The sequence below is a fragment of the Aptenodytes patagonicus genome, chromosome 1 (assembly GCF_965638725.1).
Source record: "Aptenodytes patagonicus chromosome 1, bAptPat1.pri.cur, whole genome shotgun sequence".
Taxonomy (NCBI): domain Eukaryota; kingdom Metazoa; phylum Chordata; class Aves; order Sphenisciformes; family Spheniscidae; genus Aptenodytes; species Aptenodytes patagonicus.
In genome coordinates, this window is record NC_134949.1 from 205,034,709 (window position 1) to 205,061,449 (window position 26,741).

At 37.8% G+C, this 26,741-nt stretch overlaps 1 protein-coding gene across 7 annotated transcripts in view; it reads right to left on the reverse strand.

Annotated features, from left to right (window-relative positions):
- Positions 1-1,533: 1,533 nt before the first annotated feature.
- CDK8 (cyclin dependent kinase 8) overlaps positions 1,534-26,741 on the reverse strand; it is an 87,931-nt gene continuing 62,723 nt past the window's right edge. For 2 of the 7 annotated variants that reach the window (XM_076328053.1, XM_076328050.1), the window contains 9 exons: positions 23,979-24,036; positions 21,059-21,190; positions 18,792-18,935; positions 16,635-16,704; positions 15,601-15,673; positions 9,226-9,323; positions 7,759-7,837; positions 7,481-7,639; positions 1,534-2,816 (listed from right to left, as the gene is read on the reverse strand). In XM_076328053.1, coding sequence (XP_076184168.1) covers positions 2,691-2,816; positions 7,481-7,639; positions 7,759-7,837; positions 9,226-9,323; positions 15,601-15,673; positions 16,635-16,704; positions 18,792-18,935; positions 21,059-21,190; positions 23,979-24,036 — 939 coding nt within the window. In that variant the 3' untranslated portion in view covers positions 1,534-2,690. Of the gene's footprint in view, positions 2,817-7,480; positions 7,640-7,758; positions 7,838-9,225; positions 9,324-15,600; positions 15,674-16,634; positions 16,705-18,791; positions 18,936-21,058; positions 21,191-23,978; positions 24,037-26,741 lie in introns of those variants that run through there. The other 5 variants (XM_076328056.1, XM_076328055.1, XM_076328051.1 and 2 more) reach the window with 4 other exon arrangements.

A 26,741-nucleotide genomic window follows, 5' to 3' on the forward strand; every position in this document is an offset into this window, starting at 1 on the left:
CCAGTACTAAAAAGCTTATTTGATGCAGAAGATGATTTATAATTGTCATGAATACGACAAGATTAACCTTATCTGCAACAAAAATATACCCCGTCTTGAAGGTATCAGAGGTTATACCAAGCATTGAAAAACCTTTTCTTTCTGCAGTTCTAGAGAAATAAACCTCAAATTCCTCCTCCCAAACGACCAGCTGACTCAGACATCAGAACAAGTCAAATACTAAGATTTGACTTCCCTTGTAGGATCTGTTTGTTGAGGTAATCTGCAATACGTCTACTAAAAATGGAGTAGAATGAATGAAATTACTGCAAATGGAGTAGCAGACTATTTAACTAAATGTAGAGTATAATTTACTTTTATTATAATTAGTTGATAAGCTGCATCTTCATCTCAAATACCTTCTCAATAGGAAAATTAAATTCAAGTGCAAACTAATGGCAAGAGTCCTTTTTGTCAGTTGGATGCATTTCCCTTTGCAAAAATGAAATTAAAGCCAGCCTGCTGCTTCTAAACAAAGCATTGGAGACATCACAATATACTGGTATCAAATAAGGTTTGCATTAATATGAATAATATTAACTATTATGCATTAATATGAATATGCATCAGTAAGAGAGAAAAAAATCTAGGCCAAAAGTACTTTAGTCAAAGAAAAGTTACTCTTGTCGCCATTTCAGTACCTGGGAAGAGTCTGGAGATACTAAACAGGCAAGGTCAAAGCCTATATATAAATCAAGGAAAGGACGAAAAAAGTTTTTCGCTTGAAAAACAAACCGAAAAGAAGTTTAAGGCACTCCCACCTACATATTTATCTGTGTTCTGGAAACTGAGGAAAGCCAGGTTTTGACAACACTTATGTCAAAATGAAGAGGGTATTGCACAGTGTTACTAAAGCAGCATAAACCTTGCACTCAGATTTTGTCTTTAGTTTTAAGTCTCCTGAATACTTAAACCTCTACTCCACTCAGATAATTTTATCTTCACCTCAAACACGGTTTGCATTTTGGGCTGGCTACTGATCTGGTTTTTCTTTTGCCTCCCGTCAGCAGCTCAGTGCATTTGAACGGATCACACTAGTTGATATTCACACTACATGAAGCCCTCACAGAAAAAAATCCTGCATATATTACGTATCTTTATGTCATAAAATCATGGTGTGGTATTAGATACCAAGATAAGAATGAGTTACAGAAACCTTAGAAGAACTATTCAGACAGGAATGTCTCTAGATTGTGTAGATGAAAAAGAGCTGTCTGATCTGTGAAATGTAGCTAGTAATGAACCCACGTTCAGCCTATCTCCAGCTGATCAGCTACATGCACACAACAGGGGTAATGACGTTTTACGGAGGCACTGTATTTTTTTCTGCTACTTAAAAAAAAAAAATCCTTCTCAGCAGTTAATGGAAGGCTGCCCACTTGCAAGAAAAATTCCTGTCAGATGCTATTTCTCAGGACACAACCCGATACAGATGCACGATGGAGGAGCGGGGTGTTGTCGCTGATAAAAAGGAACACAGGCAAAGGTCATATGCAGATTTATGAAAAATAAATTTATTACATAACACCTTGTTTTAACAATGTTTGATTTTTTTTTTTAATTCAGAATACTTGCGTCATTCATGTAAAATAGTTTGATACAGTACATTGTTTTTCCTCATAAATTCTAAGGCTCTCCTAACACCTTGATCCTCTGTTGTAGGAATGGCACCCCTAAACAACGTGCGAACATTTAAAAAAAATAATTAACTGAACAAAACTTAAAATCCACTACACCAAGCTGGTTCTCAAAAATCATGACGAAATATCTGGATGGATGCCGCACCTTTTTAGGAAATATCATTCATGCTTTTTTAATCCCAAAGCATGCTCACAAATCATTAACACCAACAGGAAAAAAATAAAACACTGTCTATGACAATCATTTCAGTTTGTTTGCTGAACCAAACATGTTTATATCAATGACAACATACTTATTTTACTATCAAATAGCAGCTTTAATACCAGTCAAGTCATAGATTTAAAAACAAAAACAAAAACTTATGTTGGAAATTAATCTTTGGGACGTTTGTAATTGCTGGAAAAAAATGCAAACGTTTTCATGTTCTTAAAAAAACCTCATCGTAGCAATTGTGTCGGTCATAAAACATTGATCTAGGTGGAAAATGAACCAACCCACAAAAGTCACTAAAAATAAACGTCTATCAAAATTGTGTCAGAGTCACGGTTAGTTTGCTTTTTTGCCATGGTAACATATACTGTATGCTTCAAGTACCAGTTCAAAGATGTTGTGTACTATTGGTCAGATAAAGTTGTTACATCAAGAGAATTCACCACATACGACAACAAAAATGCTTGCCCCTAGCACATTTCACAGCTTCAACTGCTACAGACTGTCACTGAAAAAAATGCATCGGTCAGTCTGAACCATGTCAAGTAAACTATGGAAGTAGCATATCCACAACACAAACTGTGCTAGCACTTTCTTTTCAAGTCTAACCCCAAAAACAGGTACAATTTGGGAGCCACTACTCCGCTCTGTGGAAGGGGGTGGATCGTGGCGATCGGACAGGTTGGAGGTGTGGTTGTACAGTACATTCTCGTGGCCCAAGCCGGGTTCCAGGCAGGCAGCTGTGCGGCCGGTCCTGCAGCATTAGCAACAGTGCATTGACGTTATTATTGGGATGCAGCTCAGTACCGATGTGTCTGATGCGAGTACTGTGGCGGCTGCTGGGAGGTAGTTGAATATCCCATGCTGCTCTGTGGCTGTGATGTGCTTGGTCCGGGGTTGGGGTAGGCAGCATGGGGGTTGGAACGCTGCAGAGGGGTAGAAGCAGAGGAAATGCAATCCGTCGTAACAGGTACATTGCAAGACAGTTTCACCTACCGATTTATTTCTTCAAGAGGTACTGAACACACACAGTCCCAAAGCAGCTGCACTGTCAGGCTTCTCTTCACTTACTCTGATTACAGCAGGTGCAGGTATGAACATCAGGAATACCAGATTAGAAAGTGACAGTTACCACCCTCCAGTATCCATCCTAATTACCTCCTGTGAATCTACACCCATCATAGTCAAACCTCCAGTCAACCCTCCAGATGGCTAGGGTACACCTGCATGTTACACAAGGCTACCACCACGCACGGCAGTGGTCTTCTCCACTTGCTCCCTTCCCTTTACCAGGAAGGTATGTTGGGGTGGAGGTCTGAACGGTGCATCTGACTGCTGATGGGCCACTCTGCATTATTCCGGAGATTTTCCTGTACAAAGGATACGCTTGCCACCCTTTTGTGTGACCTAGGAGTAAAGGCTGAGAGAGCTGTGATCGTTTAGGCTAAGGCATCACCTAGCAGCAGCCTAACTCTCCTTCAAGTATTTCTAAAAGACAACAGCCACAGTCTTCTCAGTGGAACCAGGTATTTCAAGGGGGAAATGGCCATAGGCTGTGGCTTGGGAGGTTCAGGTCGGACATTAGGGAAAAAAATTCCCTAAGAGGCTAGTACAGCACTAGAAGAACTTGCCCAGAGAGGCTGTGAAGTCTCTGTCTATGGAGGTTTTTAAGACTCTGCTAAACAAAGCCATGGCTGACCTGATTTAGCACTAGCAACAGTCCTGCTTCAAGGGGGAGATTGGGCTAGATGGTCTCCGGAGGCCCCTTTCAACCAGCATTTCTACAGTTACTTATTAGATGGAGCATTCATTATTCATTGCACGAAGCTCTGAGCAAACCAGCAACTGCCTACTTTGATTTTAGCCTACAAGTTAGTTATTTACACATCATGTGTTATAAAGGAAAAAATGGACTGCGTGCGGGATTTTCAATCTAAGCATATGACCACTTAGTAGCATTTAACATTTATATTAAAACAGTATAGTAATGTAATGAAATTGTGTTACATTTATGTTAAGGTTTACACACACACAAATGTTGTAGTGTTTAGAAACTGCTGTTTAACTTTTAACTCTTGATATCGCAAGATGTATTAGGATTGTTAGCAAAAGCTGCTTCTAGTAAAGATCTGGAACTTCCTTAAGGTGAATATTCCAGGACTAGGATATTGCTACCGAGACCTGAATACGCAAAACTATGGTGAACCAACATCCTGAAAAAGTAAAATATTAAAACAGCTTTACAGATTTTATAAAATAAATTATAAAATAATAAATAACAACTCCATTAATTTTTGCCTGCCATTCAGCATTTAGAACAGAAGCTATAATCAGGATGCTGAGATGATGGCTGAAATCAAAAGGCAAACTCTACTTGTCAACATATGCTCGCAGGACTGAGCTAATTCTCTAGGGATGTGTAGTGTAAAGGGGAAGAAATGGCTGGACCAGCACTTCATGCCAGCAGGAACAAACCAGCACTGCTGAACTGCACCGTTAGCACAGTGACTGCACTTTTGTGACACTTGCCTTCACTCTTGAGAGATGGACTAAGCCACCAGAAGTGCCACAGCTCTGGGTCACCCTTCTCCATGTAACAAATACAGGATGTACTCCACAGAGCAAAAAACCCTGAATATTCTTTTTGCCCAACCGTGGCTCCTGTATGTAGGAAACTCTCACAAATTTAACCATTTAAAAACTGACCATTCATGTCAGTTGTAAACACTTTCTGCATCCTGACGTCTAAAACAGATCTTATTTTAAGATGGAGGCAATTAAAAATCATCAGATTCTTTCATGACACCCAGTGCAACAAATGGCTTTTGTTTAAGAACAAATGTAAACATCCTATCCTTTCTAAATACCATTAAGCACCCAGAGGGTTATCACAAGCAAAAGCTCAGAGTAGTGGAATTGCTCCAGCCTGTTTAGTCACATTGCCTTTGGAAGTGTCACATTGCAGATTTAAATGAGAAGGTAAGGAAGTCTGTGTGCCATGTGTCTACTATTTTTATGCATGGCAGAAAAGGATACAAGGTCAACTTGCTCTGTAGAGAGTAATTTGACTTCTGAGTGGATGGAGAAACTGCCTTAGTGTGTCTTGCCCAGGAGATGGCAATCCTTCTTCACAAGCTTTATATGAGGAATTTGAGCAAATTAAATGAAGAACAAAGGAACAGGTGTTTGATTAAAACAGAGGGCTGTATTGTAATATTTGTTTGCTGTCTGCTCAAGTTGCAGGATCAGAAGCAAAAAATGTGAGGAATTTTTTTCAGGGAGATCTGAAACCACCAATAGGCAGCTCTTGACTGCTTTTGTTCCAGTGCCAGCAAGTTCAGGTCTCCTCCCCTTGATTACCGTGTTTTCCAAATACCTTAATCAGAACAGATCTACCCACTGCCTTCTTGCAAGACTGGGGGGGAAATGTATGGGTTTTTTTTAAAAAAACAGGTGTTTTGCCTCCTAGAAAGACAGCAAAAAGATTAGTCAGGAGCAGTCAAGTTACCAATAAGAGCTCCTGAGATAGCAAAGCAGCAGTTATCACTATCTCAAGGCAAAAGTATTCTGAAATTACATTTGTTGACAAGGGCTGCCCCCAGCTACAATCCTGGGATGGGTATCTGAGACTACAAAAGTTTTGATAAGCATGAGCTGAAAACAAACGAACATAAACTCCTGCCGAAGCAATCTGAGTCTTCTGACTTCTCAACCAGCAAACCTCAGCTCTTGCTCACAGAACTGGAAGCCGAAGTTTGTTCAAACTGCCAAGCTGCAGCAGCAAAATGAGGTGAAGGGCGTGTAAATAGGGCATGTAAATGGGGCTCCCTGACACAGTACATGCAACCTCTGCATCGGTCTCCTTAGATGTGTGACTCAACACGAGGGGAAGATTAAGAGAGTTAGAGTTGCATTTGCCGCCTTAAAAATACACACACAGAAGCAGTAGAAAAAGCCAGCTAAAAGGCTCAAACAGCAATCAGCTTTGCAGCTTGCCAAATTGAATGGGATGAATCTCCTGTAAAGGAGTGCTCTGTGATGCATAACCCAACTAAAGGAAAGACAAATGTTTATACTTAGAGGCACCCCACACTGCGGCACTGTAGTTAAGGCTGACTACTATTTGAAACAGCTCTAAAAATCTTTATCGTTCAAGGAGAACAACTTGAAAACTGATATGCTATTGATGTCCTGGGATAAATTCAGCAAAGGCACTTGGGGACTATATGAAGGAGCTCACAGTAAAGCTCCTGAAAATGACCCTGTTTTACATTTTTCGGTACTTTCAAGTTTTGGCCAATGTTGGAAATACACAGATTTATACAAGGATGAGGGTAATGCTCCCAGGCAGCCTTTGAGGACATTTGGTACTCTCAAGAACAAACTCTGAAATGCAAGATTTCAAACCCCATTGGTGTTTATGGAGAAACAGCACCAAACTGTGAAAAGCAAGTTGACAGCAGCAGTTTTACTGACACCGTTCTTTAGCTCTCCCTAAGTTCTGCGACAGAATATAAGCATAGCTAAGTGGGTTTCAGATATTAGGGTTTCAGATTTAGATATTAATCTTTAAATTCCCCATCTTTCGATTCCATCCAAGACTCTCTTCCAGTTGGCCTTCTGCACTCTGCACTCCATGTGAACCAGTATTTAATAGTTCCTGCAGACTAACATTTCCACCAGCGTGCTTCCTTTTGAAATCTTCTATTCCCTAGGCTTCCAAAATCTGCCACCTAACTGCTCCTATGCATGTCATTTGAAAAGTCTTCCTTGCTCCCTCTTTTGTAATTTCTTAGCTTGCATTAACTAAAGGTTCTGTCCTTAAGTCTCTTCTCCTCAGTCTCCGGGAGTAACCTCATCCAAACCCACAAATTCCGATATCATTCCCTGGGATGACTCTCAGATATTTTTCTGCTCCAGACTCTTCTGATTTCCTAATGTTTGACCACAAGCTCAAATGCAGGAAGGCTAGAACACAGTTTTCAAGATTCCCTCAAGCTTTTTTCCTACATGCCTCCTCTTCTTCCTCACTCATTGATCATCACCACCTCACGTGTCTCTTCAGATCTGTAATACTGGGCTTACTCAACCTGGAATCTCCCTTGGTCTTCCAACACAGATTATGACAACATCATGTCAAGTCTTTCTGTTTGTCATCCGAAATATTGCTTTCCCATCCATCTGCCCAACTAAAACTCTTGTTCAGATTCTTATATCACAGCTTGTTAATTGAAATATCCTTTGCCTCCAGGTTTGTGCAAATAAGGAATGGTATTTTTAGGTCATACAGAGCGCAGCACAACAGGCTTTTGGTTCACAATCAGCATTCCCTAATATGAAGGTAATAAATGAATAACTGTAATAAAATTTGATTCTAATTTTCCGTAAAACTGCTAACTTAAAAAGCACCAGCACATCAATGTACAGGCAAACCATCAACTAATGTGTCTGAAAAAGCATCTGAAAGATGAAAAAAAAAAAAACCCCAAACAGTTAATACAATGACATTTACAGAATCACTTTTTTAGCTTAAAGAAACACCATTGCAAACATGAGAACCAAATATACAACGTATGAATAAAACAAATACCTGATAGTCTGAGGTCATAATAAGTCCACCTGAGGTAGTGGTAGGAGGAACAACTCTCACTTTTTTCAGTGGGGGTCCCTGTGTGTGACTGTTGTCTTGGTTCCCTGGATGACCAGTTCCATTAGTATGGTTATTGCCCTGCTGCTGCTGCTGGTTCTTCTCAATTGTTTAAACACAAAGAAAAATTTCAACTCAAAAGCAGTACGTGAAATAACATGAAAACAGGAAATAGTGTGAAAGCCAGTGAAGCATGGTGATACTGTTCTTCCAGTACTTACTTTGTCTCCTTTATCATCTGGTTCTTCTTCTGTTAAAAATTCTCGTTTTGGGTAAGGGATTTGACAACCTGCAAAAACACTGCCCCCCAAAAAAGTCTATTTATCACTGTATTAGAACAGAAGGGTTAGACCTGTAAGATTCATACTTCACCCATGCTAGTTTCAAGTTGCCTGAACCACAGCCTAATAATGGAGGTTTTCCCTGTCTTACTTTCATCATATTCTAAACTTAGTAAACCTATTCACATTTGTTTTTAATCTTCAGTTGCCTCTTATACACTCATCTAAACTCCTAATAGTTTTCACGGTTTCTGATAACTGATGACCAGCCGGGTGGCTGGAAAGGTACACCACCTGTTAGATATCTGCAAGGGCACAAAGAGCTATCTTAATCCAGCTATAGCGTAAACCACAATCTCAGGACTAACTAAAAATACCCCTGGAAACTCACTGACTATTAATAAAACCACCTGGAAGAAAGTTTAAAAATAACTAGAATTTTCATCTGTAAGTTCTTATCTCATGGCCCACATGAATTTGCTACTGCTAGTGCAAGCTAATATTTACCTGTCCTTAATCAGTAGAATGTATTTATAATAAAGTCTCTGTACACCTGTTAGCATTACACATTGTGTATTCACATTAAAATGCCACCCTAAAGTTGAGAAAAAACCCAAACACTGTCCTAAAAGCAGTTTCTGCAGAAGTACATCATTCACATGACAACATTAAATCACAGAGAGAGGTCAGGAGCCATTATAAATAACCCAGTAGGTTTTAGTGAAATCATGTCATTTTTAATTAATTGTTTATAAATATACATACCGTATTTTATAAATTCTTCTCTAGATAATGGTAGAGAATCATACACACGATGTGCTAATAGTTTTCCTAAAAAGATGTGCAATCATGCTCTCTGGCTAGTCTTTGGGGTGGGGGATGGGTTCATTTTTAATGAATTATTGTCCCTAAATTTTCTTCCTTTTGTAAATCTCCCTGCGCAAGCAAAAAAGAGGAGTGTCTACAGAAAATGGATTTAAGTTGTTAAGGATGACAGCACAGAGACACAGAGTTGACTTCCCCCACCCACTGAATTTACAACAAAGGCTAAGACAGAAAAATGTAAACTAATTAGAGAGTGTCATCTGGCATTCTGGAGCAGAGAAGTGGACCTGTGGGCACTTAGCCGTTGTCTACAAAGATCTGTAGCATGCATAATCAACGCGTCAGTGAATAACAAGATTAGTGCTGCAACTAATAGGATCGAAGTTCCGTAAAGCAAGAGATTAATAAGAATGCTACTTAATTTTAAAAACCACAAATGGCGTTTTAGTGGTTATAGTTTCTTTGGTTGTTAGACACTAAGTATTCAGCTCAATATTCACAAACATATTTATAGCAGAGAGAAAGCACGCATTTCTAAAGCATCTCTGGATGTACTGATAGGTTATTAGACTGACCACTTACTCGGATGTGGGAAGAGGATCTTCTAAGAAATAGGGATCCTGCATAGCCTGTTCTGAGGTAATTCTCTTTATTGGATCCATAGTGAGCAACTTCTGAAGCTACACAAAATAAAAGATAAAAGCTCTGCATTACCAAAACTGTTTACAGAAACGTCACTGTATTATTCCTGAAAGACAAGCTGATACAAATGTGTCTGAACTCAAAACCCTAACCATAAATAGCATAACCACATTCTTCTCTCTTGTTAAAATAACAACTCCATTCCCCATTGAAGAACACCTATTTTTACTTGCAAAGCCCAGGACACTCAGTTAGTTCCAGTCACAAATGTTCTAACAAAAACATTCAAAGAGTTTCCACGACGTACCAGCAGCTTTAATGGTCTGTTCACTTCCCACAAAAGGACGCAACATGCACATATTCAGCCTGGTTTCTGCAACTACACTGCACTTAACAGGAAGCAACATTATATCCATCTAAATTCAAATAATTCTTAGCAATTAATAAACAAAAGTGATTCCATGTCCGTTATTGCTCGTTATTTAGTATTGTCATATTAGTACATCTCCATTGTCATCCATAGTATTTCAAAGATGTTATATTAAGTCACTCCTTAGAAAATCTTTATGCTGTAGAAGAAAGTGGTAATCAACACATTCAAAAAACCCACCTGGCCAGATAACTTTTTAACACCCGTTCCAGTATGTGCTTGTTTATCCTGACAAATATGGACTCTCAGACACATCTGTGTGCTACATGCTGCTCAAAAGAGCAGTTGTGCAAAATCGTGAATTTTAGTTGATTTTTTGCATGACATGATGCAAAATACTCTAAGGAAGTTGGATAAGCTACCTCCTCCATGAGCACATCAAGTCTGAGCTCCGGTGCTCTTTGACTATCAGTGTAAGACCTCAGCCTCTAACTTTGTAACAACTGATGAATCAGGTATCAACTACAGGAAAAAAGTTCTTTCCAAAATGCCTGTGTTGTTTAAAGACAATTAAGAAGACCACAAAGTATAAATATGCAGAAGACAAAGCAACGTACGGTATGTTACAAAATAGTTGAACTCAGTTCAACTAAAAATCCAGCAAAACCTTACCCTTTGAGAAAGTACATCTTACTCTCATTGGGAAGGGTAAACAGAGGGCTAAGAAGCACGCTAGGTATTTGCCCAATGCCTAACTTTAAAAAAAACAGCACACAAGATGTTTCAGTAACAGGCAGCAGAGCAAAAATCCTATGGTAATACACAAATGAAAATTTAATAAAACTGACCTAACCAAAGCGAAGTGAAAAATTTGTATAAAAAGTTATAAACATTGCTACTTAGATGTACATGCTATGAGAAATGCTTAGGATACACAGCCAGCAACTCATCTTGAGTAAATTCAAATACCAGTAACAGACAGGTAGTCTAAATTCAGCACAACAATAAAGATTGAAAGGTAACTCTAAAAGTTGTTTTCACTCTTCCGCTCTCATTGGCACCTATGTGAACATTTCGGAAGCTGGCTGGACTTTATACATTTGTCACTGCAGCATCTCAACAGTGATTTTCAATAAAAAACACATTAGAAACATCATGCTCTCTCCACGTGTATGAAGATTTTTCTCCGTTTTAGGTACAGCAGTCCAGAGTGATTTTATTTAACTCTAGCACTGAAATAGCAGTGATACATTCTAAAAGTAAGTGTTTCTTATTCAAAAGGTCTGGTGTACATGCATATATTTCTTCCCATCCACCCAGCATTTAACAATGCAACACATACGGGCAGAAGGAGCTTCAGATACTACACAGAAAAAGGAAAATAGTGAGTATTCATGTTTCACCATGGAATACAGTATCCAAGGCAAAACTACACCCTGATGTTTTGTCAAAGACAATGATCTTTAAAAGAAATGCTACACTTTCAACCTATAGCTTTTTTTTTTTAATCATGGATCTAACAAGATATGCAGAAACTACAAATGCAAATAATATTCATTTCACATTTGTTATTCATACTTTTCATGGGATTAAATTCACCTTTTTATAAAGATCCAGTGTCATGATCTACATCTGAACTGGTCATCCCCTTTCACTAGTTATTAAGTGAGCATATACAACCTCCACGCTGCAGATAGCTAAAGTTACAAAGTACGTTTTGTCTCCTCAGCCTTCAGTTTTAATGGCATGGTTAAGAACATAATGAATACGTATTACCACCATCAAATCCAGTTTTGTTTTTCACATCATCAACACAGACCCATAGTAAGTTATTCTGACTCTCTGAGTCTGCATGTAGCCTTTGTAGAATATCAGTTTGAACAGAACAATTCTTGTTCTCTCAAAAGCTCAAAATGCAATCCCAGGAGCCAGAAAAGAGGAAGGCAAAAAATGAGAAAGAATTGCCAACATGCTGAAAAACATCACAATCAAAAAACATGGCAAAATTCTGGCACCATTTCTGGCAATTAGGCTATAAAGCTGTCCATCACATGCTGACAAGATGTGAACAAACTTGGTCATAATCAGTAACAGAAAACAGAAACCACAAGAAAAGTTTAATGATTGTGCAACCATTATCACACAGGGGATCAAAATTCCTATTTTGCTCCCTTGTTCAGGTGCCAGCATGGAAGTGAATCTTCCACCTATTATTACAAATATTTTCTATTTCAAAAACTGTTCAATTAAAAGATCACCTGGCTGAATGACATAATAAAAATGCAGTAAACGTTATACATCAGCAATGAATGGGACAATCACTACAGTTGATATGGACCAAAGTAACCAAATGGATGATGGAGTATCACTCAATGAACCAGGAGCAGCAGCTGCGTACCCATTTTCTAGGGCATAAACAAATAAGTAGAAAAAAAAAATCAGGAAAGTGAAAGTGGAAAAAAATGTAAGCTGCAAAAGCAGGAACGAGCCAAAGTTGTCTCATGTAACACATCAGCTCTGCATGTGAAAAGAGACCATGTGCATGAATGTCGGTAAAGAGGGAAAAAATCTGGTTAATTCAAGTTGGGAAATCAAAACATTTAATTTTTGGCAATGACAACAATCTCTGGATTTACTAGTCCTGGAATTATTAGTTCTGGCATATTTTTACAATAGTAGATGTAAACAGGTTTTTTATCTGTTCTGATGCAGAGAGTAAAAGGCTGTGAGACAGCTTGTGGAAGAGTAAGATCTTGAAGTATCTCTGGAAGAACTGGTACCCAGAGATTCGCTGAACTTGTTCAGGCTCTGGTGGAGCAGCCTAAGGCATTCATCTGGAGTTCAGTCTAGCCTCAAACAGTGAGAGCGCAAACCTAAGACACCTTCTGGTTTTGACAGCCCCTGAACATATCTGATTTTCATTCAATTGTTCTGACAGACAGCAGTTATCAGAAAACTGAGGGGATCCTATTAGAGCTAACTGACAATAAATTTCACAGTACTTAGCTCACAGTCTGTATCTATGGGAGATACAAAAGAAGATGGCTATGTCTACATGACTAAATACCCTGCTTTCTAGCTTGCGTGACACTGACGCCATCTCAGTCGCATGAAGGGCTCTCTCTCGCTACCAGTCTTGTTGAGGGGAAGGTGGGTAGAGGTCCAAACCAGAGTGAGTGGGTAAGGTAGCAGTTGAGCAGCGTGCTCTGTCAGGGGTCCACGCTCAAAGTCACCTCCTGGTCCTCTTGTTCAGTATTAACAGGTACGACCAAGGATGGAGGGGTGGTAGTGACCTGGTAAAGGACACCATTCCTTGGTTTTGCATTTTAATGTAACCACTGCTTTTTGGTATAAATACAAACATGCTGAATAAAAATGTTGAAGACATTCAAACAGTTATCACCCTGTCGTGATACCACAGGGAGAAGAGAAAACGCTGTAGTAAGTGTTTTAAGCTATTCTCATGTGATTATTCTGTGTCTAACTTTGTTGTTCTATTTAAAACAATTTCTAAAATTGAAAGACTGGGAGAGCGGATGAGAAATTTCTGGTCAGTTTGGCCAGAGCACTCACAGCTCTTAATAGAAGCTAGTTCATTCAGAGAAAGTCTTTTTTATGGACTGCCAGATGTACAGCACAGCCTGAACTACTCAATTTTACCTGAGCTTGGTGTTAAACCATCAGACCGGAGCATAGTGAGAAAGAAATAGTTGAGGAATTGAGGGAGGAGAAAAGCACTTGCGTTACTTGAAGATCAAGTGACTGGCCATGTTACACAGGCTGTTGCATGGAGAAGGTTCTTACCTCAGATAGCCTAGATATGATATGAAAATCTAATGTGACTGATTTTAGCAGGCAGAATTGACTGAGTTTTCTCAGCTATTCACCACTAGTGACAGTTAGCCACTTTCAGATTTTGGTACAGCAACATGAGCCTAATTTTGAGAGCTTTAGACTCCAAATATGTCAAAAGTCAAACTTGTAGATGACAAGCATCATGTTTGTTCTCAAAGAAGGTGGAGTTAGGAAGGTAAGTACTGATGCGTGCATTTGCGTAATTTTGTGGAACACCTGCCTAGAGTGGCAGATGAGAAAGATCTGCAAATTCACTCAATTAATTTGCTTCTCTCAGACTCCAAGGATAAGTTTTTATATCCAAACACCATCCTATGCAAAACATCATATTCAACAGACACCTCATGTTCATTTTTTTTTGCTTGTTGAATTACTTAATAATAAAATTTTCACAAATATTATTTAGGCTTTGATAGGAATATTAGATATTTTGTACTTGCTATATCAAATATATCTTTTTTAAAGTGTATATTCTTAGGCTAAAACATAGAACATTTTGGTAAATACTAAAAATGCATTTATGAAGCTCTGTTATAAATAGCTACATGGTAACTGGATTAATGATGAGCAAAACGGACGGACTGCTTTGCCTGTGCATAATAGGCACTTCAGCTCTTCACATATTAAAATAAATTATTTATGCATTACATACAAATATATTGACTGATTAGCAGCTTTCAGTTCTACTTTGATATAAAAATCCATTAAAAATCCAAAATCTCTACCAGAGAGGACTAGTTTCCCTGCTTATGTAAACTTCTCTAGTATTTCACCAACTTTTAACTTTAGAGAGCAGACACACTTCACAGTAAACGATGCATAATGGTACCACCGCCAGGTAACTTCTTGCAATGATTACTTGATTCACCCGATTATACTTTGGTTTGATCTGAACCTTGAATATACATTCTATTTTAGACCGGTTGCAGTATAACTCCTCTGCTTGGAAACCCTCATTCAAAAATGCTCATGCAGTATGCCACAAGAAGAATATTGCCTCAGAGCTACTCTGACTGAAGGATAAATTCAAAAATTTATATGGAGGAAAAAAGTACTGAACAGAAAATGATGGCTGCTTAAAAACCCTTGGGACTGATTATCAGAGAAGACACAGCTTCCAACGACTTGAACAAAAGCCACATGTCCTCAGACACCCAGGCCTCTTAACCATCTTCCCTTTTCTCCAATTTATTCCTCTCATATCCAAGATCAAAAAGCTTCCTGTTTTCTTCCCTCACTCCTGCCCCGCAAATAATATATTTACCTTATAATTCTAGCCCGAAAACATTTAATCTGAGCTGGAAACATCAAGATAAGGAGAATGTCCATTCAGGGAGACGAGATATACTTAACTTCTTTCTTCTCCACACATATATATATATAAAGTTTATTTTAGAGACTTGAATGTTCTTTAAAACACAGAAGAAAAGGCCCAATACAGTAATTTCTGAAACAACATAACGCAGGCACTTCCAGGGCTGAGCAAGTGTATCATTTTAACGGAAGTCTTCATAAAAAAAAAAGTTATACGTTCTAGAGAGAAAATCACTGTTGTAAGAGTACTAGGGTGTTTTCATAAGAAAGCTACAAAGGATTAGTGCACCAGGAAGACATACTAAAATTTTTCAAACTACATGTTCAAGTCTCAAGTTAATTTTTTTTGGTTTTCAGTCGGTAAGACGTAAGCTTAATAATGAATATGTAAAAAATTAGGCAATCAGGATTTTTTTTTAAATAAAAAATAGGCTATTAAAAGTATGCAAAGCAGCAAAATGGCTGAGTTGCAGCAACACTGCAAATATAATTACAAACTAAACGTGACTTAAAGACTGAAAACTTCTGATATACTTGATACAGAAACTAATCCAGTGAATGACTCACAGAATCATTTTATCAATGTGAGAAGATAAAGTGGTTTTGCAATTCTCAGATTGCAGAGTGTCAGTTATTCCTAACTTTTTTTACAAAATAAGGTATAATGTTTATAAAATAAAGTTAGTCACAGTGTACTTGACACCAGCTCAACTCTCACTTTGAACAACTGTAATTTATACAAGGGGTTTGATTTTTTTATGCATGCAGGAACTTACCAAGTGGAATGCCTTACTATCTGGTTTAACTTTATGTTTTTCCATATATTTGATAAGGCTGCAGTTGGTATACCTAAAAAAGGAAAGAAATGTGATACTTCTAATATGCAAATCACCAACAGCGCACAGCTTTCTTAGTAGCCACAAAACATATTAGTAAGAATAGTTTAGTCTCCATTGCTAATCCACTAAGCAGGGAAAAACCACAACTACCAACACCAGAGATTGCTTAAAAATCATTCAGACACTACAGAAATGCAACTCTTTCCCTCACATGCTTGTAAAAACACTACTATACAGTTCCATTCTGTGTATTTCTAATGCCAGTAAACATGGAGATAAATACTAAGCCCATCTTAACACTCTCCTGCAATGTACAGGTTGCTACAAGAACATCCATGAATTCAATTTTTTGAAGAGAACCTCGGAAATAAGGTTTCTAAATGGTTACAATAGCATGGCAGATGCAAGAGATGTATGTAACAGTACAGCCCCAAATCCCTCAGCATGGAAACAAGGCAACAGGGTGGGGTCTTAAGTGCAGGTATTAGACTCTGGCAACATGACAGGAAAACTGAAAGGTATTCTTTTCTTTAGCCTCCATAAGCTACCCTAGACACCAAACCTGACAATTACACCCGCTGTTTGCTGGAAACAGTATAAAGTTACCAGATCCCTTTTCTGCAGCTATCACAGAAAAATCATCTCCAGTACCACAGATTTGGAAGCAGCTGCGACCAACTGCGCTTTGCAATCTTCAGAGCTGTGTGGGGTCTTACTGGCATCACTGGTTCCACACCTGCCACCTTACCATTTCCAGACTGGCTACTCTTCTGATTCACACCACCTCAACAGTCCCAAGTTTACCATTACGAAACAACTTTATTTTTCTTTTTTCACAATCTAAGTCATAACCATTTCATAGTCCTTGTTTGGCATCTACATAGAAAACAACCTGAACTACAAGAAATTTAGGGTAAGAGGGAGAAGTACAATATGCTTTGTTAAGAAAGCTCAACTCAACACAGACTTACGTGTTTCTCCGGAAATCTTTCATTAAGGTTGAATGTTCGGGCATCTTTTTTATGTCTTCCCAATCTTTATCTGCAAAATCAGTATTTATTAATAATTTTTTTTCTTTTTCCCCCCAAGTAAAACAAAGGCTTTCCAAGTATCTCCGTAGCCCTGATTTTTTTTTTTTTTTTAGTCTGCTTCTCTAACATTGCAGTTACTTATTTCTTTGTACTCCTTGGCTCATATTCCTCCATCACTTCTTCACAATAAACCTTACCAACACCTAAGAGGTTCCAGTTGTGTGCCGATTAACTCAAGAACTTTAAAAAACAGCTGCCAGCTACAATGAAGATCCCCATATGCCCAAAAGACAACACAGAAGAAAAACATGTCAACCATTGTGCTTGCACCCTTCAGGACTGTTATTTAATTTATTCAGGCACAGTCGTGATCTCAGGACAGGAGTACACAAGACTCCTGCAAATGCTGTCTCCTTCTAAGAGATTTTTCCATTCTGACAGCACTGTCTTTAGTTACAGGAACATGCCCGGGGTAATGTGTAAATCTGTGCTGTCTCAACCTAAAAGAAATACTGTTAGCCAACAAAAGGTTAAGAAAAAGTAACATTTGCACACTCAAAGAATATTTCATCTCAACTTCTCTGTGTAGACAAAGCCTGAAATGGATTTAAAAATAAAACAAAAAACTCACTACCAGCACCTAGCCTCAAATGTATTACGCTCTGTAACTCCTGAAAAGGCTCTGTGGGCAAGTAGTTTGATTCAAGTCAAATCTTTACTAAGTCTTATCCCAATTGCAGAACACTGGGAGCTTAAAAATCGTAAGTGAATAAATAAATCAGAGATTAATTATTTAATTATTATTTATTTAAATAAACGATTCTCCTCTTTCCCTATCCCTATCCCAAAGACACGTGAAATTGTTTCAAATATGGCAAGTGTCAATTAAAAAGCAAAAAATTTCCTGCAATTAAATGAAAAATAATATTTCTTGGTAAGAACCAAAGACCTTCCCAAAATCAAATGCAGACCATTAGACAGGATTATTTAAACAAATCAGAAAACAATAATGAGAGCGCATCATCCATTTATGTAAGCTACACAAAGACAATGTAAAACCCAAATGAAGTAAGAAAAGCATAAGAAAAGAGTAAAATTCTAGGCTAAAAGCAGAAAAGGACAGTATTGCTTAAAGAAGCAAAATTAAGGGGGATTTTCAAGAAAATAAAAGTACTTAATATGCAAAGGCAACACTTCCAGGAATCTCACACAGCAGTATAGAAACAATGAAGTACATACAGGACAAAAAAAAGTCAAAGGGAAAAATAAGAGCGAATTTAATAACAAAATTCTAGAACCACACAAACAAAGACCATAAACTTCATGTGATAGGAAGAAGAAAGACCACCAGAACAGTAAAGAAAAAGATTATTAGCAGTGAATGGGCAACAGCAGGGAACACAAGCAGTGAGGAGAAAGATGACCAAAAAGTAAAAATAAGGCCCCTGTTATTCTGACATCTGCTATCGTGTGAACACTAGAAGACAAAGCATTAACTGAAAAGATGCAAGACAGCCTGTAGAAAAAACAGGATATGACCAACACTGAGGGGAAAATGCAACAAGTGATATCCACGTTGTACTTTGTTTTGGTTCATGCAACCAGTTCTTTGTTCCGGTTTGGAATAAAGAAATTTTCTCCATATCACAAGCTTTCTAACAGGTTAAAAAAAAAAAAAAAGAAATACCCTCCCCTACTTCCAAATGCTATGTTTAGTTTAGTATGAGTTAAACATCTGCATAATATTCACTAAATGTACAGATTTTTGTTTGGTTTCATACAATCATCAGTCGCTTTCGAAATCTATAATCAGTACTGAAGAAATGCAGAAATATTCCTTCTGATTTTTAATCATCCACCATTAAACATGATCTTTTAAAATTATAAAACATTGATATGTGTACACAAAGATAATCCTATCATTAATAATAGGAAAAATATCTGATATGACCATTAGATTCCAGATTTATAACTCATGAAATAAAGATTGTGTTTTAACAGCTTTGTTGCTTTGATCAGCTGCCACCTTCATATGCAAAGAAAGCAATACAGATATCTTTCTTTGAACAGCAGTGATAAAAAAAATACAGTATGTACCTGCAGGAAATCCCATTACATTGAATATTCTGTCCAGCTGGTCATGGTGATAAGGATTACTAGTTTTGATATCTTCTTGTCGACAATGGAATATTGGCTCTGATGTTAGCAGCTCTGCAAATATACACCCTATGGCCCAAATATCTTTAAAAAAGGAGAACACAAATAAAAAAATCAAATGAATCTTTCCAAAAGCATCTTGGTGAGGTAGAATGTTAGTTTTTAGCTTATCAGAGATAAGGTCCCTGCATTGAAAATTTCAAGTTTCTATTGTAGAAGTGCAACACTTCCTCAACTTTTCCTTTTAGCTACAGATAGAGGTACACAATTCAGTAACTACACAGGAGCTGAGAGAGTATCATACAAGTTTTTGTGGGGTTCTAAAGTGTAGTTACCATTTATTGCCATAAAAAATTAATTTGATTAAGAAAAAAAAATGAAGGAAACTATCTAGGTAACTGTCCACGCATAAAATACAAATGAAGAAAAGCCAACCAACATCTTGCCCATTCACTGTCATACCGTCCCCGCCAAGAAATGTGCCCTCTCTGATCAGCCACTGGGTTTAGTAAGTATTAAATGACCCAAAAAATACAAGTTGAAAAGCAGTGATATTGGAATAAGCCAAATGCTATCTATAAAACCTCGCAGAAAGAGAGTAACAAGAAAATTGCTCCATGCCCACGTATCTCACCCCTTTTTTTAATAACATTCATTTAAAAAAAACCCACCTTTCTGTTTTAACTGTTGTGTCCCAATCTGCAAAATCAGATAGCCTGAATTTTCCCAGTTGTTTTCCTGATTTTTTTCTAGTATATACAAATGCAATTTTTAACTTACATAAAGTAATGCTACACTGAACCTTGAATGAACAAGAAAAGGTCATGAACAAGGACAAAAGCAAATGATGCAGAGAGCATAACCCCATTACTCAGTGTTCGTATACAGTCAGTTTTTATCTATGCTGAAAAAAATTATGTATTAAAGGCTATGACTGTCCATGCAGTTTCACTTTCTGCAAGCAGAAGAAAATGCCAGTAAAGTGAAGGAACATGCAAATACAACAAAAAAAGCAGTTTAAAGGAACATATAAAGAAATGTATTTAATCCAGAAAAGAAATACAGTATTAACAGAAAAGTAAATGAAAATACATTTAAGTCATAAACATTAGAATTTCTGACAAAAACACTGACACGATCTTAAAAAAATAATGGCGACGGTCTGAGGAAAGAATTTCAGGTTACAGAAACAACAACATGTATGCTGACATAAAACATCCATGTTTGTGCAAAGTAAGTGGAGCGTTGCAGGGGAAGTTATTTCCCCAGAAATGCTTGCCAGTCTTTAACATATCTTTTAAACCAGCTAGCAAGAGAAAAACTTCCCAGTCCTCTTCCCTACAGTCTCCCTCCCTGCCATGGCAAAGCCGTTCACATCCACTAAAGGTGAACCTCCCTCCACTCTGCTACTGGCCTATTCCCCCTATCCTACCGCCAGAGCACACAACTGCTCCTGCCGCCAGCGATCCCTTACCCCCAAACTGGCAAAAGCAGAGACTGGCTGAGCGAAGCCAACTGTGCCATGCCAAAGCTGGTAAAATTCAGACTGGTAAGTATGAATTAAGTGGTGAGGAAGACGCAGCATTAAGCTGATGTAACTAATGCCATCCTCACAGCGTCTGCATTCTGTGAGGTTTGTTTTTTCCTGGATATGCCTGATGAAGCATCAGAGCCCAGCCTGTTGCATGACTCTGACCACATCTCACTACTTCAAGCAGTTCCTGTTCATACTCATGCTTTGAAAAAGGCACACAGAGAGGCTAAAACGCAGATTATTTTTACAGTTTAGTTTCAGTGCAGCAAATATATTCTCCATTCTGTACGTTCCTTACTACACTGGGTAAAAAACTCTGCAATAAAATTAATGCACTGTGCTTCATCAAAATATGGATTCTACTAACAGTTCGAAGATGCATCTGTATTTTGTATTGCCTCTAACAGCATTTATGAAAGTCTTGTGTGAAAGCCATATAAACTTATGTTGCATCGCAGGGCATTTGGACCCAAAACACAGTAATATTTCATTCCTAGATATAGCCAGAGAGTGTAGTAAACTAAACAATTTGTCAAAGTTTAATATTTCTTCGAGAAATCAGTAACATACCTTTAACTCAGCTACTGTCCTTTGTACTATTTATCAATACTTCAATATTTGGGTACACTCTGCATAAAAACCAAAATAGTAAGTTTTTGTCCAATTTACTTACCTATAGCTTTGGTATAATGCCTTGCTCCGAGAAGCAACTCTGGAGCTCGATACCAGAACGTTACAACTACTGGATCCAAGTCTGCTAAAGGCTTCAAAGGTGAATTAAATAATCGGGCAAAGCCCATGTCAGCTGCAAAATTCAAAGAGAGGTGCTTTAAAATTGGAGGAAAATTACCGATTTTTTTTTTAAAATGAACTGATTGAGTTTACTTGTTAGCGCTACCATCACTGTGCTAAATAAAACACAAACACAGACTGTAGCAGATATGAATTCTGTGAGCAGATTTTCTTAAAGCTTTTGTAGAAGTTACTGGATGTCATCACCTATAAAGTATATCATTATAAATCATTACTAACATGAGCCATTTAGAACAAAGAATTAACCATTGTTCTGAAAAAGCGCATCAACTCACTTCTCTCAGGACACTGGTAAATCCTGATTCATTTTACCTGATATTCTCTAGTAAAATATTCCGTTATTACAGGATGGTCTTTCAAGAAGCAGCATTTTAAATGTGAGCAAAATGCAGGTTCTGCAAAGGTTAGAATGATTTATAATACATACGTGCACATCACAAAAGCTCCTTCCTCATGAAGTTAGCTGTAGCGAGATTTCCTTTACACAAAAACAGCAACTAAGCCTACAGCATCTGCCTCCCTGCTAATTTTCTGTCAAGACATATTTCCAGTATCAAGATACCAGTACTAAATACCAGTTAGGCCATGATTTTAAAAATCTGTTTGGGGGCATTACATCATTAAAAACTGTTTTTTAGAACTGGTAGTATACAACTGCCTAGAAAGCTGTCTGAACTACCAAATATAAGTGATGCAGGAAAAAATGGGCAGAGACTAAAATATGCACCTTCTCCCACCAAAATGCCTTCCCGACCCACCACTCCCCAAATCCCAAGAAAGAGGGACTCTGTGGGGCAGGGATATACACATGCTGAGAAAGACTCGAATGAAATGAGATGAGTAGCCATTCTGAGGGAAGAGGACCTACACGCTATAGCTCACTGGTTGAGGGAAAAATGCAGTGTAAATATGGGTCTCTAACTTGACTACACAATCCTTAATAATTTTTTTTTCATATGCATTCCTATTTATGATTGTTTTAATGCATTTAAAAAGAGAAACATTTTACAGTTTTCTACATTAAAATATCGATTACTCAAGATATGATCAAGTCACTAGTAACTATGAAAAATAAGGAAAATTGTTGGTAGAAAGTGAATTTATGACTCAAAATGACACAAAAAGCCTATAAAAATTATTTTAAGTTAAATACCAGTTATGTAGTTTTTAGAAAAATTAGTTACACTAGAAAAGTGGAAGCCCTTGGTATGGGTATAACTTCTGCATTCTTTTCCTGCTGTGGTAATATCTTAAGAGAATAATAAAGCAAAAATCTACATTTTGATAACACACTCAGAAATCCAGGGTCCCCCTCCCTCTTCCCCCACTGGGAACGGATGGCTCAGAGGACTGGTGGTCCGATACAGAACCTTTCACCTGTCCATTAACAGAGTCTGACTAAATTTAGTTGTGCTCTAATTTATTCCCAAATTAATTCAAAACTATCAATTAAGAAATAAATGGGTGGTCTATGTGCAATTACTAACAAGTAGTTGTGTACAGCAAATATCACCACCACAGTTGAACGTGAACATGCCCAGAGGATGACCTACATTCTAAATTTTGGAAGCAACCGCTCCGTGAAGAATAAGGTAATAGGAAGAAGTTTTCCCTTCCGCTGTCCGTGCTGTACCTGTTCTGTATGGAGAAGACCTCAATCTCTACTGTCAACCTTAAACCTCGGAAGGGCATTAAAAGCTTTCAGGGTAGGATCTGCAGAAGTGTTCAGCCCTGGCTCGTCTGCTCCTTGGATTTCAAAGGGCGAGGGAAGGACTAGAGCAGCACTGAACGCTCCAGGAAAATCCTACCCCGAATCATTATACGAGTGATTAACAATATAGTTCAGGTAAACAAAACAGTAAGAGTACAGAGCAACAATGCAGAAGAATAATCTCATAAAGAAAGCCAGAGGGAAGTGAAAAAGATGAACTAGCTTTAAAAAAACCCCTCCAAACAGGGCTGCATTACCGTAACAAATATAAGTAGGCTGTGCATTAGCAGTCTGCTATCAAAGCACTGCCACGCTAATGCACAGCATGGTATAGCTTATTACTGTTAGACTACAGTTAATTTATATTTATTTATTTACTTTAATTTAAAACAACTGAAGTTCTACAAATTATCTTCTCACTGTGAACAGTAACTCCCACCAGAAAATGTTACAATAGTGGGGAAAGTGTTGGGTCCTTCCTACGCTGGTACACCCCAGTTTGAGCATTTAGCAGTAGTTCTCACTAAGCATTTTGGCTGGATTACTGTGTTTTCTGAACTTTACGATCCCTTGCGTTTATCTCCAAGGGACCTGCCTACCCTTTCAAGAACATTTTGTAGGCTAAATGCCACCTTTGATTCCATTATAAAATTTAAGGTTTGTAGTAATGAGTAGTTCCCTATTTAGATTTTATAAGCAGCAGCAAGATAATGTCATGGCATTACAGGGGTAAATGGAGGAAATTTTAAAATCCCATTTCTTTCTCCTCCTTTCCCCTAGCTAGCTCTCATCTTTATCCCCATATCAAAATCCCCCACCCCACACAAACACCCACTTAAACAACATATAATGACATTTTCCACTTTTCATTGATGGGGCTACAGCATTTCATCATCAGAACTGGTGCATGGGGCTAATATCAAGAAGCCAGTCACTCAGAAAACAGCATTTAGGCAATGTGCCCAGGCACATACTACTATTACAGTGACTACTTTAGGTGGTACAACTGCACCTTCAGAACATTCTAACTTAAATGCTACACTGGGACTTATCAAAGATATAAACATACCAATTTTTACTCTTCCTCGCTCAGGACCTTCACCCATAACTAAAATATTAGCAGGTTTCTGTGGAAAAAAAAATAAATATACAATACATATACCACGACAAACCTAAACATTAGTCTCTGAAAAGTTAGTTAAGCTTTGTTTTGCCAGTTTTAAACCAACTTTGTTTTGATAAAAATGACAAGTTTCTCTGTCATGGTAAAGCTGTGCAAGGACCCAGACACAGGCTCTCCCTGACTGCATCTTCCTCATGTTTCTTTTTGGCACTTCTGTGCTCCAGCACCATGCTCCCTAACTGACACCCTGGTGTCTGTCCTCAACCCGCATGAGCTGGCAGTCACCGAGCCGCCAAGATTTCTACCAAAATTGCCCTAGATCCTTTTGGCAGGAGGCAGTCCCGTTGCTGCCCACCACCCTGCACCCCCAGCACAGGGACGGGAAGCCAGCTCTACAAGACGTTTTGCCAAGGGTCATTAGGCACGTTTGCAGACACATTTTACATAAAAAAACCAACCCCGAGTGAGATGCAGATTAAACATTACCATATCACTTTATATTGGAGAGAAAAATAATCTAAATTATTCCTATTTACAAGTGTATACCAATTCAGACAGCTGCAAAACTGGAAAGCATTGCCTTTACATTATTTTTCTCTCTGACTTCCCTTTCTTTCTTTTACTAGGGAGGAGAGTTAAAGAATTGAGCTAGAGTTAAACTCGTTAGAAACATAACCACTCACTTCTTAATCCTACATTTTCTGCCGTCCTGTTTCTCATAAACCAGTCTCGGCATCTGCAGTGAGAGGAAGATTCCTCAAATGCTAAAACTGTTCATACAAATCAAACCTGCAGTGCTTCTTTTGAGGGAAAAAAAGTCAGGAAATTCACAACTAAAGCTGAAAATTTATGCTAGACCTGTTTTGAAATGGAGTGATTTAGATACTCACTCATACTGTAAATCCTGGACAAAACAGGAGCTCCTATTCAATTGTGAAGTGTAAGAATTATAAGAAGGCTGAGTTACAGCTCTTGTTCTGATTTCCCTGTTTAAATTGATCTGAAGAAAAAAATACCCCAGCAAGATAGTTTAGGCTACCTAAAAGGTAATATAATAAATCTTAATATCTTGCTGTGATTTACCAAACACGTATTCTGGGAAATTCTCAGGTCTTCCTGAATCTATCAGGCTCTGGTGTAAACACATTCAAAGAGACAAAAGACCACAATTTGATACCCATCTAGTAGTATTTCATATTGAGTAAAACAAGGTGCAAAAAACTAATAATCCAGTGAAAAATTTCCTTGAGAAACTTAATTACTACTGCTTACGAAAGGCTCCAACATGGATTTCTGAAACTGTACAATGCACACACAAAACATGTAAAAGAATTTGAGGTGTTGCATCTCGTCTCTGAGAGCAGCGTGAAGACAGAAGAAAATGTCATAGCTTGACTGTGATCAAAGAGGTAAGATATATCCCATTATCTTTCCAACAGCAACAACAACAGATCCAACTTGTGCCGCATTAGCTCAGTGATATGCAGAAGAACTTGTGTCCCACACACCACCCCCCCATCCCCCCCACTTTTTGTTTTCTTTAATAAAGGCATACACTCCAGGTAAGTATTAATTCACATTAAAAAATGCAGCATGTGGGCATACAGCTCACAAAGCATTCAATTTTATTGTTTCTAGAAAAGTCCTAGAAATAAACAAGCAGCATAAATCTTTAAATTCAGAGTTAATGTTGAAGTTTAAAGCAATTCAAACTGCTAGGTAAGAAAACACATCATTTCACCACATAAACCATTCTATTGCTATGCTGTGACTCAAAGAGAAAATACGTAGATCTTTTACAAAAGCTGCTTCAATATATCTGGGATGTTAATGTTAGCTACATGCCTAATTAATATTTTTAGTTGAGGTAACGATACATTACACAGGCACTAAAATTTTTCAGATAAATAATATATTGACCTAAATTATCATTTCTCCCCCTGCATTTTCACAGGTTGAAAATACTCTACAAAAATGCTTATAACATCCTCATTATGTTTTTACCTTAAAATATTTTACTATTTGGATTTTGATAGGGACAAGGAGCCATATTCATGCAAAGACTCCATTCTACCAGGTGATTAATCAGCACAGCACTGGGTAATAATTCCTGCCCCAAAGATCTTCTACCCTAAGTTCAAAGTAGGTACAAATGAGAAGAGAAAGCACAAAGAGATGAGACAGTACTGGTTAGCAAAATAAGTAGCTACAGCTTGATTCACACTCAGATTTTTCTTCCTCTCAGGATTTACAGAAAAAGTTTAAAAATACAGACAGTTTAGAAATCCGTGTAGGAGTCTTCTAAAGCCACAAAATAAAAAAAAAAAAACCTCAGTCGATCTGGAATAACCATTCACAGCAGTTCACCTCTTTCTAGAGCCAAAGGCCCTTCACTGAAACAGCTCTGTTTGAAACAGAAGATTCTTACTACAGACAAAAATATTGATATAGTCACATCACTGTAAAGAGATACACCACCACAGTTAAAGATTAAAAAAATTAAATTTAAAATCAGAGGTCTTATTCTGAAGGTTCCCATTCCTAAAATCATTGCATTAGTAGCCTGGAACAACATTGTTAGTTGAAAGAATTTTCCAAACAAGACCATTAATCAATATTTCAATTCAATAGGGGAATATCTACCAGAAAGCAGTATAGAGACAGTATTGGTGTTCCTAAAACATAAGCATTTTGAGAACTCCCTGAAAC